Source organism: Marmota marmota, unplaced genomic scaffold (assembly GCF_001458135.2).
Source record: "Marmota marmota marmota unplaced genomic scaffold, marMar, whole genome shotgun sequence".
NCBI lineage: Eukaryota > Metazoa > Chordata > Mammalia > Rodentia > Sciuridae > Marmota > Marmota marmota.
Window position 1 is genome coordinate 4,226,667 of NW_025999925.1, and position 16,932 is coordinate 4,243,598.

At 44.4% G+C, this 16,932-nt stretch overlaps 1 protein-coding gene across 3 annotated transcripts in view; it reads left to right on the forward strand.

Moving 5' to 3' along the window:
• Mrps27 (mitochondrial ribosomal protein S27) overlaps positions 1-5,115 on the forward strand; it is an 89,645-nt gene extending 84,530 nt beyond the window's left edge. For 2 of the 3 annotated variants that reach the window (XM_015497813.2, XM_015497814.2), the window contains exons 10-11: positions 1,474-1,644; positions 3,865-5,115. In XM_015497813.2, coding sequence (XP_015353299.1) covers positions 1,474-1,644; positions 3,865-4,104 — 411 coding nt within the window. In that variant the 3' untranslated portion in view covers positions 4,105-5,115. The remainder of the gene's footprint in view (positions 1-1,473; positions 1,645-3,864) is intronic. The other variant, XM_048800151.1, reaches the window with a different exon arrangement.
• Positions 5,116-16,932: the final 11,817 nt, after the last annotated feature.

Here is a 16,932-nt window from a genome sequence, read left to right on the forward strand (position 1 = left end):
TTTTGTTTTTAAGTTCTAAGCTGTTTGCATTGCCTGATCTTGAACACTGTCCTCCCACCAGCTCCAAAGCTCATCTCTCATAACACCCTTGTCACTATGAAGTCACTAGACTTAGCTCAGACTCTAGAAAGCACAATAAGCCTTGCACCCCACAGGGAGCCATGGTGTCCACTCTCTCCAAGCAGCCTTTCTAGCCAGTGAGGCCTCATTACCAGAGTGAAGTGTCAGGTATTTTGTCCTTACCCTGTCCACTGAGGCCCACTACTTCATTTCAGTCATGAGACACATAGGTCCAGTGCCTTTACTGTCACCTTATACTAATGTGTAGCAAATCATATGTTCTTTACCAGTGTTTATAACAAAAGATACACATTTCTAAATATGCATTTTAAGCCTGCTGTAGTCAGTACTAGTGTTTGAAGACACAAAATTATACATAAAAACCTTGCCAGGGAAATATTCCTTCCTATCTGAATCAATATTCTAACTTAAGATGAGTCTGATTCACATGTTGGCAAGAATATGCTATATTTCCAGTTTGGGCATTGTGCTTCAAGTAGTAAAAGGACTTGAAGTCATTTGGGGGTCTTGGTCTAATGTGATATGGACAAAATTAATCAGTGTGCAAGTAGGTGCTTATGCCTGCCTCGCTGTTGTTTCCATCCCATCTCTGACGACTAGGCCCTCTGTGGGTCAAGGGAGCTAAACCCCACAGTGGAAGCAAAGGGGAGAGGGATCGAAACAAAAAGAAACTCTGTTTTTTAATTAACTTACTACTTAAGTCACAGAAATCACCTCATTAAAATGAATTTCATGGATGTATCTCTGGCCTTTGCCAGCGGCTTATGTAGATCAGACTGATCCCTAATTTATAGATACTCTGTGAGCCGAAGTCTTTCTCTGAGAGAGGCCCTCGCCTATACCCAGCAGCGCTACCATGCATTCACACTGGCCTTTTGTTGGCTGTGGTTTGTGGTGGTCTTTCTTTCCCTTTGTCCCAATTCTAAACAGATTCCAAAGAAAGACATGGGAAGGGGAGGTACTTTAACGGCCATCAAGCTTAATTCCCGGTTTCCTACCTTGCTAATTGAAAGCAGACTTGAATGCCATGGTGCTGATTCACCTATACAAATAATCCGTAGCTTGTTTATTTGTAACATTTGCTTTGTACGGAGTTTTCCATGCCATCCGAGAGGGTGTTTCTAATGTGCAAAAATACAATCATTTATATTCCTTCTTTTTGTTTTGTTGTTGTCAGTGCTGGGGGTGGAACCCAGATCCTCAAGCATGCTAGGCAAGTGCTCTACCTCTGAGCTGTAGCCCTTGCTATTTTCTACAATTTCATAAAGAAAACTTAGCAGCTTTTTAGATTCCCTTTTTCCCTTTCTTCCACCATCTTCAGCCTCTCTTCACAATTTGCTGCCAAGACCACATGATGCACATATAGTCCCTGACCCTCTCTCTGCTCCACAGCTTGATGTGCTAGGAGGAGTGCTGCACACGCTGACTTCCCCAGCTGAAGAAACTTCTGAGAAACAGTCCCAAGAAAGTGATGACAACCAGGGCTCCGAAAACCTGGTGGAGCTGCTAGACATAGAGGAACCGGAACAATCCAAGCTGCCCCGATACCTGGAACGATTTAAGGTGAATCAGAGCAGAAATTGAGTCTCTCTCTGTTGTGCATAAAGCATGTTCCTCTGCTGTGGTGATGGACAAGTAATCTTCATGCATCAATGTCACACACAAAGGCAGGAAAAAATGACATTAAAAAATAGCATTTGTATTGCTTTGCACAGAAAGTGGTCTTAAAAGAAGCTAGTGGAATTTTTATGCTTCTTTTTGTACTTAAGCTAATTGGTGATAGTTTTGTTCACTAAGGCAGCTGTCATTACCCACTCACCCCTGATATGTGCCTGGTGGGTGGATAATGGCTCATCTCCTCTTGACAATATCCCAACTCCTGCCCCTGGTGGAAAGTATCGGGTCACTTCTCCATATTGCCCTGAGTGTGCCTGATCAGAAACTCACAAAGCCACATTAAACAAGAAGTGGTAGGATGTAGGCATCTTTTGTTGCTCAGCTTTGGCAGCTTCATGCTATTCTCTAAAACATTAGAAATGCTCTTCTATGCTACGTGGCCTGGTAAACAGGTTTTCCCTGTTTCTTTACAAAACAACCCGAACTCTCAAACTGTCTTTGGTAGCTTTTAACTGTACATCCCTAACTGTTCTGTGATCAGCATCTGAGAAAAAGAACCATGTTCAGTGTTAAAACCCTTGGCCTACTCCTTGCTTTGTTTCTCATTCGTTTAGTGCAAAGAGGAAAAAGTGCAGCCTGAATGGGAAATCTATACACAGAACAGAAAACCTGCCCATCTGGTGCCAGCTGACCTATTGGTGATTTTGTAGCAGATAGATGTAAACTTTACTAGGTTATTATATTTAAATATATTCATAATTACATCAAATCAGCTATGGAAAACCTCTTTTCTCGTGTTAGAAGGGGAATTCTATGGTATTTTAAGCAATTCTTTCTCCCAATACTTCAGTAAGATCATTGTACAACTTTTCTTCTTTGTAATTGAAACTGAGAAAGAAAGGTTAACTAATGTTCCCAAGATATACAGAGAACTAGGTTGAGAATTTACATACCCATCTTTGGCTCCCCAGTTTTCATTCACCGCATACACATTGACCAAGGTTGATATGCTATTAAAAATTATAACCTCTTTCTGTTTTCTCTCTCTCTCTCTCTCTCTCTCTCTCTTGCTTGGTACTGGGGATTGAATCCAGGGACACTTTTAGCACTGAGCCACATCCCCAGCCCTTTTTATTTTTTATTTTGAGACAGGGTCTCACTAAGTTGCTTAGAGGCTCGCTGAATTGCAGAGGCTTGCCTCAAACTTGCGATCCTCCTGCCTCAGCCTCCTGAGCCACTGGGATTACCACCCCACCTGTTATAACTTCTACTCTGGTTTTGTATATATTTCATCTTAGAGGGTAGAAACTTCTATCTACTTAAAGTTCTTAACCTTTACTCTTCTGCAGATGTATTTTACAAAAATCAAAACAAAAGACAAATGTTTGTCAGCTAATAGCTCTGAGGCACCATTTTACTTCATTTACTGGTTTTTAGAACACGGAGATATGTGGTATAAGCTGCAGCTGGGGCCATAAGTGGTGCTGTCTGATGAACTTTATCTTGAAGCATTTAAGTAAACTAATGTTTTCAATGCTTCTCCAGGAACACAGCACTGACCAAACCAAGTGCCATTTCAGATGGAGCTGTAAGCAGGGAGGATATGAGGCTGACCTGCAGGAGGGCACAGCAGTTGGAAGCCCTCATGGGGCCTGTTTAGTATGCCATTAGCGAGAGGCCGCCATTAGTGAGAAGCCATCAAAATGATTTCAGTCTGTTAAAAGGAACGCTAGTAAGGCAAAAACGGACTTGTATGTATGGGTGCACTTGCTCTAGTTTATCAGCTATCTCAGCCATTTTGTTTGCATCCTAGAATCCTGGTGCTTGGAGTTTGCTGCTTGGTTTGGAGTAGGTCAGAGTGGAAATGTAGATGTGTTCTATCCATGCTGTCTTTCTGGTTTATAACAAGAAACAACAGGGAGTCAGCAGGTGGAGTTCCGCTTTACCTCATGGGAGTCAAGGGGGAGAAATCACATGTGGTGAATCTTAGCAAAACTGCTGAGCTAAAAAAATAAAATGGCAGAAAGCTAGCAGTGCCTAGATGAAAGGCAGCGAGACAGCTTCCCAACCGAGGCCCTTCCCTGTAAGCAGAGTATGTGGCTTTACAAGTGACTTAATGGCTTCTCTTCCTGTCCCACCTGCCCCCACCCCTCTTGTTTCCAACAGGCCTCACAGTCCAAGCTTCAGGCTCTGGGCCGAATTGAGTCAAAAAGCCTTTTGACTCTGACCACGCAGCTTGTCAAGGAAGAGCTCCCCACCTGTGAGGCAGAGGACCTCGCCACCTATGAGCAGAAGCTGCAGCAGTGGCATCAGGATATGATGCAGTTGATTCAGAGGGAGCAGGAGCAGAGGGAGAGAGCGAAACGGGAGCACCAGGCCCGGAAAGCCGCAAAGGGAGCAGCTTAACAGGCCCCAGGCTAGCCCTGCATGAGGACCTCCCTAGGCTGCCACAGCACTCACCAGGGACAGGGCAGGTCCCCAGCCTCCACCAGCTGGCTTCTCAAATCAAGTTTCAGGTGACCCAAAAGCCATGATGTGCTACGTATCAAGACACTGTGACTGCCCAGCCAGAAACCAAGAAGGGCTAAGGAACTCGGAAAGTGGCAAGTGGTTGGGCTGAAGCCATCAGCTAAATACCTTAAAAGGGACTTTTGAGGCTCTTGATGGTGCAGGGATCCTTTGTGAGCATGGAAGGTTGGCAGTACATAGTGAGGGAGCTGGGGGTGGGCACTGTGGCTAAACAGCCAGGGCTCCCTGTCCTCTGCCCAGGCACATCAGGCCAAGGTGAACAGCAGGTCCTAAGACCTCAGCCCTCACTACCCTCTCTGTGAACTGACCATGGGTGCTCACTATTCCACTCCTCCTTCTCTCCACCCCACCCCCCACCCCCCGCCCTTCGTCTTGCCCATATGATTCTGCTCTGGGAAAAGTTCAGGACAGGAGTGTACTCAGGACCATGACTCTGCTGGATTTAAATTTTAGACACTGATGGTAACATTTTGAGAATGTAAAAGCCTTTGAGGAGAAACCTAGCCCTAGTTGTGAAGCCTTCTCAGCATGGCTTCATCACATTGGGGTAATTTTTCCAAAGCATTGTCTAGCTCCGTTTTCAAAGAGGTAGAAAGAGCCTTTTGTGTATGCATGCACACACAACACACATACACACACACACATTTTTTGGTTAAAGAAGTTGGAGAAAATGAGAGATGGGTTGGGTCCTGAAGTGCACAGATGATATGCAGAATTATGAAACTGTCAGAAGATGGAAAATCCCTTCTTGAAGTTTTCTCCTCTGTGAAGGGGTCAGGGGACAGCTTTTGCTTGCTACGTAATGTTGCCTTTAAGGTCAATGGTGTATTTTTCTTGAGGATTGTGCTCATTTATCAAGAAACTATGAAAATAAAGAATAAAATGAAATAATTCCAGAACATTTATCTTTCGGGGAGAGGAGAAGTCTTCGCAGTATTGTTACTGTGATTTTGAACAACACATTCTCAGCCCTACTATGTAGAACTGTGACATCTCTAAAAAAAATCTTCATTCAGGGTCACTAAATATGTGCCAACACCTCAAGCAACCCTACTAGGCGTTACCATCATCCCCATGTCATGAAGAAAAAAATTAAACTAAGCCCCTCCCCTGAGATGGGGCTGCCGCTGCCCCTCCTGGCATATCCTCCATGTGTACAGTAGTCACCCAGCACGGGCCCTACAGTCTAGCTGTGCTGACTCCTGCTTAGTAGAAGGTCACAACGATATTGGTTTGCCAAGGGCAAGTCTTTTTCAGCTATTCCTCATCTCAAGATGGAGATTCAAGATACTCAACAGTTAACTTTTGCTCCATGAGTGACTTTTATGCGTGAAGCAGCTGGTTAACACTTTGGCTCGTAATTATGCCTTCACTTTTCCTTCCCTTCTGTCCCTATTTGTACTTCACTTCCAGTCTTCTCCAGGAGAGGCCCTTCTGCCCCCAGCAGGCTCTTACATGCTCCTGCTCCTCAGGAGTCCTTCCATACTCTCTCCCAGGGCCTCTTGAAGTCCTTCGCTTCCAACTCATCTACCCTCTCCCCACGCCCCCATCTCCTAAGATGTGGATACTCTTCCACCTTCCTTAATGACTGTGATTTCCAAGTACAACTGTCCTCTGAGGCTTTCTCTGACATTCTCTCTGTATTCTTCCATGAAATGGAGAAACAGCTCTGAGTACCCTGTTACCTTCCCACTAGCTGACCTGCCAGAGTCACCATCAGATCTTCGGCATCATAGCACTGATTTACAGTCTTAGACCCAGAAGTCCCATTCTCCAGTCTCGTACTATGACTCCTGCTGAACCAGCTTGTCCTGTTATTCCCACCTATAAACCTTTACCTGTCACTCAAATCCTTGATCTCCAGAATTCAGACCCTACTTGTCTCTATCCCAGCCCAGTCCCCGTGGTCAGCCATCCCACCTACATCCTTGCTTCTACTCAATAGGGATCTAATTGTGTCCCCTAAGAAAATATGTTAAAGCCCTAGTATCTTAGAAGCTGATGTTAGTTGGAAATAGGTGTTTTCTTGAGGTACTCAAATCAAAATGAGAACAGTAGAGTCAGCCCTATTCCTATTTGGTATTTAAAAGGGGGAATTGTGTGGAGACAGAAATGCAAAAGAAAATCAATGTGAAAATACACTGGGAAATGGTAACTGTGTTTTCTGTCGTGGAGCATCTGCAAGCTAAGGGATCCCAGGCTGACAGCAAACACCAGAAGCTAGAAGAGGCAAGGACGGGCTCCCCTCGGGCCTTCATGGTGAGCAGAGCCCTGCCGACTCCTGGACTTTTAGCCTTCAGAGCTGTTCTGTTCTTCCGGGCCCTTAAGAGGCCCCAAGACCTCACGCCTCAGCATATCAGTAACTGATAATACCGCCATTTGTTTTGTTTGCTTCTGACTACTAACAACTGGTAATTGTTTTAGTCACCTTTTTCCTACTGTGACCAAAATACATGACAAGAACAATTAGAGGAAGAAAAGTTTATTTGGGGACTCATGGTCTCAGGTTTAGTTGGCTGACTCCATTTCTCTAGGCCTAAGACAAGGCAGAATTTATAAAGAGTGTACTAGAGGAAAGTGGCTCAGGACATTGCACCAGGAAGCAGAGAAAGAGAGAACTCTGCTCAACAAGGACAAAATGTAAATCCCAAAGACACACCCCCAGGGACCCATCTCTCAACACGCTTCACCTACCTGTAGTTAACAACCAAGTTAGTCCCTATCAGGAGATTAAAACACTGGTTAGGTTGAACCTCTTGGCCTAATCATTTCATCTCTAAACTTTCTTCCATGACTCACACATGAGCTTTTTGGGAATACCTAATATCTAAACCATAACAATAATTCAAAGTCATAATTCAATGTCTCTAAAAAATTAAGTCCTCTTTAATTCAATAGTCACTCTGTGCCAGGCACCATGGCACATACCTGTAATCTCAGCAACTCAGGAGGCTGTGGCAGGAGGATAACAAGGTCAGCCTCAGTAACCTAATGAGATCCTGCCTCAAAAAAGGCTGGGGATGGACTAGGGCTGTAGCTCAGTGGCAGAGCGCTTGCCTGGCACATGTGAGGCACTGGATTCGTTTCTTGGCATTTTTGGCACCACATAAAAATAAACAAGGGCATTCTGTCCATCTACAACTACCAAAAAAAGGGGGAGGCTGGGGGTGTAGCTCAGTGATAAGCACCCCTGGGTTCAATCACCAGTAAGAGGGAAAATAATAGTCACTGCTTTACTATAAATGACTCAAGGTTTTACTGCAATGGTTTTGCTACTCTGCATGAGCCCAAGGTTCTTGCCCTTAGAATTGTGAGGAGAGGTTCTTGCTTCCACTTTATCAAGAAAACTGGGGCCATGTGACAGCTTTGGTCTCCCTTCTACTTCCAGTGAATGCAGTCCTCTTCTTCCCTTCCAAGGTCAGACTCACTTGTAACCTTGACTCCATAGCTGCCTGCTTTTACAGAAACACCAATAATTATCTTTCCATCTGGCATCAGCTCTACCGAGTTCTTCCAAGTCTATAGTCTCATTCAAGACCCCTTTTGCTTCAAAAAACAAAAAGGCTGGCTGGGTGAGGTGGTGCACACCTGTAATCCCAGCTATGCAGGAGGCTGAGGCAGGAGGATCGCAAGTTCAAGATCAAGCTGGGAAAAGCAAGAACCCTGTCCCAAAATAAGGAATCAAAAGGTCTGGGGATGTGTTTCAGTGGGAAAGCACCCCTGGGTTCAATCCCCCATACCACAAGCAAATAAAAAAGCCTTTATCCTGCCATCAATCAAGTTACACTTTCCTCCATATGTCACCAGGCTCCTTGAAAAGGTATGCACACTTACTGGCCCATTGCTCCTTCATTAGCCCTGAGAACTGGCTTTCAGCTTTACTTCTGCTGCACAATGTGCTCATTGACTCCCACAATCCTGTTTCCCCTCTTAAATTTGCTTTGTTTGCCTCCCTGATCACTTCCTATGTGCGGGCACTGCTCTGGTGGGCTCTCAACCATTTAACATACACTGTGCAGCCACCACACTGAGTGCTTTGGAGTTGACAAAGATAAGTGATAGAGATACTGCCCTCGCATAACTTAGCTTCTTTTAGCTTCTACTGAAGGAGAAGAGGCCGACACACTGACACCTGCCAACCCAGCTGCAAGGTGTCAGAGAGTCAGATAAAAGTGACAGGGGAGTTCTCAGGAAGAACACTGCAGACTGAGGGATGGGAAAGCCTCTATCGATGGGAAACAATCCTGTTTTGTGCTTTAATTCATCCCACAGGTCTGCCTCAAGCTGCCCTGGGTAGAGGAGGCTTCTCCATGGAGTCTCCTGCAGAATATTCATGATAAAGTATTTTAAATCCAACTAAAATAAACAATTCTGACAGATCTGTTTGGCCTATGCTCAAGACTCACCTTGGCAAAAAAGAAAAAGAGGGAGGGAGGAAGAAAGAAAGCAAGCGAAGAAAGGGTAGTGGAGAGAAGGAAAAAACAATGGTGGAGTATAAATATCTCAGACTCCTCCTGTTCCCTTGGCAGCAAACCTTGCATCTTGTTTTCCTGCCTTCCAGTTGATTGCGGATATCAGATATTTGTGCAGGAAGGTGGTTGTAGATCTCACAGGAAGTAGTCAAAGACCCTGAAAACACGTTGATCAAAGCCACTTTTTCCCACCCTGAATGAAGACAGCTAGCTTTGGCATCCTTTGTCGTCTGACTTTGGACGTCTTCCCTGGAGTATAATGCTGGGTTTTCCCTCTGCTGCAGCTACTTGGTGACCTTTGAAAAGCCTTTATAAGCCCTGCAGGAAAAAGGGAAAACAGCTCTTCAGTAGAGCAAAGAATTTAGGATTGGAATGAAAACCATGTTCAGAAACTCGTCACTGTGTTCTCCAGGAAGCAGATGCTGAGTGACAGGTACCCATGAAAGCGAGTTTGGGGGTCATGCCTGCGAAAGGTAAAAGGGGGTGGAAGTAGCATTGGCAGGGAAAGCCCGTGGGTGCAGATCTCATGTCTGCGAAAGGGAAGGAGCACGGGGAGACGCTCAACCCCACTGCCAACCTCAGCCAGAACTGTGATCTGACCACCTTTCCTACCATGGACCTTGAGCTACCACCAAACTTAATGACATACGTCCCCTCTCACCAGGGATTTCCTGATGGCCTTGTTGAGTGTCCGGTCTCTATGGAACCTAAAGCTGTGCTGGGCCTCCTGGCTTCCTGTGATGTATGTGTCCACCCAGCAGGCTCACTCCCCTACACGGCCAGGTTTATTCAGGCCTTGCAGGTCTGTTCTATATGGAACCTCTCTTTCTCCAGGCTTTTACCAGCCATCCTGGAAGCAAGTTTGCAACATCCTTGAGTGGTAAACCCCTTATCCACTTTGTGGTTCTGAATTAATTCTTAAGAACCAATGGTGAGAGCAGCACCAGACTTTAACCTTCAAGACAGGAACTCTGTCTTGTTAATTATCATATCCTGACAGAAAACAATCACTCCCATGATGCGGATGCTGCTTAGGAATATTTATTGAATAAATTATTAGGTTGAACGTCCTTGGACTGAGCTATATAATTCTTGGCAGAAATATTGAAACACTAGAAGATAAACACACACACACATACACACCAAGGTGAGAGTTTAATGACAAAGAAAGCCTCTGAATTCCTACAAGGGGTGATGTAGGCCAGCAAAAGTGACATCACGTAGAAAGTTCGTGGGGACTGGCGAGGAGAAGTGTCAGAATTATCTCTCTGTCTCATATGTATCCTGTTTACTTGCCTCAAAGCAGAAATTGATAAAGCCATAACACAAATCTCATGATTCCTAGACCAGAAGCTAATATTTAGGCTGAGCATGGTGGCACATACCTATAATACCATCAGTTTGAAAGGGTGAAGCAGGACTCAAGTTCAAGGCCAGCCTCAGCAACTCAGTGAGGTCCTAAGCAACTTAGCAAGACCCTGTCTCAAAATGAAAAAACAAAAAAAGGATTGAGGATATACAGCTAGGTGATAAAATGTTCCTAGGTCCAATCCCCAGGGAAAAGCCAAAAAAGAACATATTTATTGAATACTTATAACCAAGAACTCTTTTTAAATTATTTTATTTTTTATTTATTCATTTATTTTTTTATGCAGTACTAAGAATTGAACCCAGTGCCTCACATATGCCAGGCAATCTCTCTGCCACTGAGCTACAGCCCCAGCCCTAAGAATTCTTTATATTATATTATTTAACCCATAAAATATGGTGAGAGTTATAGCTGTGTTATATTACATATGAGAAAGCGAAGTGAAACAATTCACTGCCAGGACCACCCTCAATTAATTGAAGAGCCAGAGTCAAGCCCAGACCTGACTCCTAAGGCTACTTTCCCAAACTCGCCAGATCACTGTCTGATTTAGGTTCCCCCTAAATCAGTGCAGGAGATAGGAATTTGAGTGCAAGTAGGTAGTCTTTGGTTGGAGCAGTTCCCAAGCAGATGGATGAGGGAGGTCAGAACTTACAAGGAAGGAAGGAAAGCCCATCAAGTATGCGTAACTGAGTGGTTGGTGGCGGGCAGGCTTACTCCTAGGGATGCAGAGAGTGTAGGCACACAGCAGCCTCAGTGCACCAAGGGGTAAGGAGCTGGGGTGTTTATGAGTGAACTCCATTCCCTCATTGGCTAGGGACACTTCTGTCCTCCTGGACGAGCACACCAACATGACAGTAAATACCCCTGTGCAAAGACCAGGAAGTCATCTGTCCACTGGTGGGAATTGTCTGCAGGTGACCTCAGGTATAAGCCCAGGACAGAAGTTGTCAACCAGGAGCCATTTTGCTTCCAGAGAATATTTGGCAATGTCTGGTGGTGCTTTGGATTGTCACAGCTGTTATTGGGGAGGTGGAGAGGCCAGGGATGCTGTTGTAAACACCTTACAGTGAACAGGACAGGCCTCTCCCACCCCAAGAACTATCCTGTCTGAAAATATCAAAGGAGCTGGGGTTAGAAGCCCTGGGCAGAACAACCATGGGACTTCTGTAGGGGTTTCGATTGGACCCAAGGATGACCTTTGTAGCAAATAGTTCATTTACAAATTCTTCAGGCTAGAAGCGTAATAGTAGTTGTTTCTTATTTAATTCTGAATATGATTACCAGATAAACAGCAATGCAGAGGGGGTCATTATGGTTCCTAAACAATGTTTGTTAGGGAAAAGGGTAAATGATAATTTACATGAGTTTGCTATCTGGATGTGTCTGGGCCAAGACATGACCTCGCATGGGTCAGGGGAAGATAATTCCCTTGGTACCTGAAAACCTCCCTGGGTTTGGATGAAAAAATGGATGAAGTTCCAAAATGTCTCAGAGAGCTTTGTCTTTCATGAATCAATAGCAGAAAAGATGATGGAATTGTATTTTCATGAACTTTTCAAACACTGAAAATGATGTATTTAAGAAAATAGGGAGAAGGGAGTGCTTTTCAATATAATTATGTCAGGAAAATTGCCTTTTATTTTGAATAACTTCTTAGCTTGAAAATAACCTTTTCTTTCCCCCTGATGTGGCATTTTCGCTGACATTACATACTTCCATGAGGATGTTATTGCCTGCAGGTAATAGGATAAGATGCTGGCAGGGTCCCTGAGATTGTGACAGTGACAACTGGGATCTTTGTTTAAAACAAAATAGTTACTTAAGCCATGTGTTTACTGTGTGTGCACATTAGAGACTCCAAATCTGAGCTTAATCTGTTCAAAACACAAAGAATGAATTCTTGCAAAAATCATTTGAAAACAAATCCCATTGTGGAATTTAAGTGCTGAATCTAAGCTCATGGGGAAGATTTGTAAAGAATCTATAAAAGGGGACGTGATATCCTCTGATATACCCAGTAGCAGGAAAATTGTTGAGTTATTTTATTTTTTTGTTGTTGTTCTTGTTGTGTTTTTCACACTGAGATTGGACCCAGGGTCACTTAACTATGGAGGCACATCCCCACTTCTTTTTATTTTTTATTTTGAGACCAGGTCTTCTCAATAAATTCCTTAGATCTTTTCGGGTTCCTAAGGCTATAAATAATTATGTCAGGAAACTTGCAATCCTCCTACCTCAACCTCCTGAGTTGCTGGAATTAAAGGTATTCACCTCTGCACCTGGAGCATATTAACTTCTAACAGTGTTTTAAAGATTAAAATTTTGAACTCTGGGGCCAGGTGCAGTGACTCATGTCTATAAATCTAGTGACTCACGGCTATAAATCCAGCAACTCAGGAGGCTGAGACAGGAGGATTGAAAGTTTGAGGCCAGCCTCAGCAACTTAGTGAGGCCCTAAGCAACTTATCAAGACTCCATCTCAAAATAAAACATAAAAAGGGCTGGGTTTGTGGCTCAATGGTTAAGCGCCCCTAGGTTCAATCCCTGGTAACAAAAAAAAAAAAAAAAAAAGTTATTATGCCTGTGATAGTATGTGAGATAGACCAAGAATGTCCTCTGGTGATAGTATGCTATCATACTATCAGTGGGCCACTGTTGGGGGTGGGTGTTTCCTAGGCTGTGGTTCAACAGAAATTATGTCCCTACCTTGATTACAAAAGTCATGTGAACTCCTCCTTGTTAAATGCCCATTATTCAACCTGATTGAATGCATCTTCTCTAATCCCTACCACAACCCTGCAGGGCAAGGATTATGATCCACATTTCCCAGAGGAGACATAATGTCCCTTTTCCAGGGCTATCCAATTAGAAAGTGACAAATGGATGAAGTTTCAGTTAGAACTGAAGTTTGTCTGGTTCTAACCCAACTTTCCAACTACCATATGGTACAGTCACTCTGTCAACCTGAGTCTTAGTATATTCATTCTTTCATTTATTCAACAAATATCGAACACCTACTATGTGTCAGGAACTGTGAAAATAGTTACTGATGATACAGCAAGGAAAAATACAGACCCGGATCTCTTCCTTTGGCATTTGCATTCTATGGAAGGGGGTAGATATAATTAATAAGTGTACCATGTCTTATGGGGATAATGACAAAGCAAGGAAGAGGACAAGAGAGGGCTGTGTAACTAGTGGCGGTTGCAATTTAGGATGATGAGTGGAGGCATCCCGAGAAGATGACACCTGAAAAATGACCCACTGGGGAAAAAAGCATGTCAGACAAAGGAAATAGCATCAAAACCCCTGAATGAAAGAACATTTCTGAAGGATTGTTCTGGCTGCTACATGGAGAATAAGCTAGAAGAGAAAAGATGAGCAAGAGGAGGAGCTGTTAGGTGGCCATGGTGCTGATCCAGGAAAGAAATGACTTTGAGAGGAGGCAGCAGTGAACAAGGGGAGGAGTTGGACTGGACGTGCAGTTGTGCGTCACTAAACAACAGGATTGCATTCTGAAAAATGCACTGTGGGTGATTTTGTGAACATCAGAGGGTACTTACCCAAACTATAGCAGGTGCAGTCTACTACACACCTAGCCTGTAGGGTATACGCCACCCTATGTGTGATCCATTGTTTACCACAGTGTCGTTGTGCAGTGTGCAATTGAATTTTGTTTATTTTTTTTAGGGGGGGTGGGTACCGGGGATTGAGGGGCACACGACCACTGAGCCACATCCCAGCCCTATTTTGTATTTTATTTAGAGACAGGGTCTCACTGAGTTGCCTAGTGCCCCACCATTGCTGAAGCTGGCTTTGAACCCTGCAATCCTCCTGCCTCAGCCTCCCAAACTGCTGGGATAACAGCCCTGAGCCACTGTGCCTGGCTTGTGACTGTATTTTGAAGGTCAAGTTAGCAGGATTTTTCTGACAGGGCTGATATTTGTGACCTACGAAACTAGAATTATGTATTTGCCATTTACAGAGGTAGAAAATCCTAGGGGAAGAAGCAGTCTGGCAGTCTGAGGAGAGATCAAAGGTTTGTTTGGGGGCTTTTTTTTTTTGTTGGGGGGGGGTGAACTTCATTCCCAGTCTTTTTTGAGACAGGGCCTCCCTAAATTGCTGAGACTGGCCTTGAACTTGTGATCCTCCAGTCTTGGCCTCCCTGGGAGCTGGGATTATGGGCATGCACCACCGCACCCAGCTGATTTGGGGAATTTTTAAAACATTCCCTTTTGGACATCAAAGTGAAGATCTCAACAGGCAGCTGGATTTGAGTCTGGAGATCAGAGAAGAGGTACAGGCTGCAGGCACAACTGTGAAAGTCATCAGTTTACACATGACATTTAAACCCCTGTGAGCATTAGAGTAGCTTGCATTTCTGGCTTGAGCGGTTATGGTCTGGACTATGACCTGAAGCTCTCCCTGAGAAACAGGCGCAGCTCCACTGTCTGTAAAACACCACCAACAACCCGCACAGTGAAGCAGGAGAACATCTCACAGCAAAAGAACTGTGTGTGACCAGAACTGTGTGTGGCCAAGCTGCAGATAAGCTTCCAGTGAATTTACATAAGATATTAGATAAAAGAGAAAATGGTGATCTGTATTTATGTGAGATGCCAAGAGTTTGTGAGTCAAACTATGTTAAAAGATCATTGTAGGGCTGGGCACAGTGGCACATGCCTATAATCCCAGCGGCCTGGGAGGCTGAGGCAGGAGGATTTCAAATTTAAACCAGCCTCAGTAATGGTGAGGCACTGAGCAACTCAGTGAGACCCTGTCTCTAAATAAAATACAAAATAGGGCTGGGGATGGGGCTCAGTGGTCGAGTGCCCCTGAGGTACAAAAAAAAAAAAAATATTGTAAGGACACAGAAGAGCATCCAGAATGAGTGATAGAAGTAGAGAGAGAAAGCATGGTCACAGGTCCTCAACAGATCTTTATGATTTGGAAGACAGGAAAAATGAAACTGGAAAAAAATCTACTTCCACAATATGGAGGAGAAGCTGGAAGAGGGTTCACTCTTTTCCAGATTTAAATAGGACAGGGGTGGGTAGGGTGACCAGGCCTCAGGGGTTCCCTGGGCCTGAGTATGCTGAGGCACAATCAGGCTCCCAAGGCAAACCCCGATGGTTGTCACCTTGGGTTCATGCCAGAAGAAAAACCTGGAATTGAGCAATGGAACAGAAAACAATTTAACTACCCAACTTTAGCCTGAGAGAGGTAATTAAAATCTCTTATTTCCCACCCCAGTTCTCACATCCTAACCCTTTCATTTCTGGAGGTGTTATGGTTTAGATGTGATGTTTCCCAAAAGCTCAAATGTGAGACAATGCAAGAAGGTTTGGAGGAAAATGAGTGGATCAATCACTGATGGGATTAACTGAGTGGTGACTGGAGGCAGGTGGGGTGTGGCTGGAGGAAGTGGTTCATTGGTGGCAGGGTTATGGGGATATATATTTTTATCTGGAGAATGGATCTCTCTGCTTTCTGATCACCATGTGAGCGGCTTCCCTCTGTCACTCTCCTGCCATGATGTCCTGCCTCACCTGGACCCCTGAGGAATAAAACCAGCTCTCTATAGATTGAGACCTCTGAAACTGTGAGCCCTTGAAGAAACTTTTCCTCCTCTACAATTGTTTGGGTCAGGTCTTCTAGTCACAGCAGCAAAAAAGCTGACTAAAGCAGGAGAGTTTCAGAGTCCCTCTTAGCAAATAGTGAGTTCTGCTGAGACCACTCAATGCCGTCCGAGTGGTTCAGAGGCAAAGTGCAAGATAAGAAGTAGTATACGTGACAAAGGAACATCATAGTGACTCAGGACAGACTGCAGGGGACTTGTGAGGTCAAAGACCATCTCTGAAGACAGACATGGCCAAGTGCTAGAGGTCTCCACTGAACACCCCATAGGCACATCCCCCCGGGGGGCTTGGGCTCCCCACTATGCGCTGCCATCCTGAGCTGTCTCTGCCCCAACAGATGCTGATCCCGCTCTCTGCTGAGCCGTGGTGTGTCCTCTGCCTGGAATTTGCTTTCTCTCCCTCTTTCCAGGGCTCAGCATACACATTGCCACTGGTTTCTCTTATGGTCATCTAAGCTCACTCTTCAATTTTAGGAGCCCTTGTCACAATGTAGCATCAATGCCTCTCTGCTGGCCTGTCTTCCTAAACCAGCTTGGACAGAAGTTGTTTTGTTCCTCTTTAAATTCCACAAGCCAAGTAGAACCCACCACTGGGTACAGAGTAAAGGCAGGAAAACCATTTAAATGGCATATTGGAAATCCTACTTGTGTAAGTGTTTTGGGAATACAGATGTATTCAAAATACTTAAACAAGTAGGATTTCCTCTCTGGCATTCAAATGGTTTATATAATAATTTTTCACATTAATGAGTGTGAGTGAAATATACAGCACACTATGTTAGTTAGATATAGCTTATTCAGCTATAATAATCATGACAGCTTACAGAACACATCTCAGGAGGGACCAGCCCATCTGACCCTTTAGTTGAGCTCTCTCATTTTACAGAGAAGAAAACTCCAGAAAGATTAAATGACAGGTCACCCAGCTGGAGGTGGCAGAGCCAGCATTCAAATCTGCTTTCTCGTTTTTTTGTGGTTTGTGCAGGAAGCCCAGCTAATATTCTCCTTTAACTATTTTGTTTTTAGGCCACTGTTTTTATTATTCTCCCTCAACTCCCAGTTTCTGTCCTTAAGACTCTAACCTTCTTGAGAGTTTGGCTACACACATCAATCAATGAGTAGCCACAAAAAAGCAGTCTGAAAAGAATGTGGTCACCCCCGTCATGGATGGCAGAGCCCAACTCGGGACACAAAGCCAAAAACAGCACGGGGAATGCGTGAAC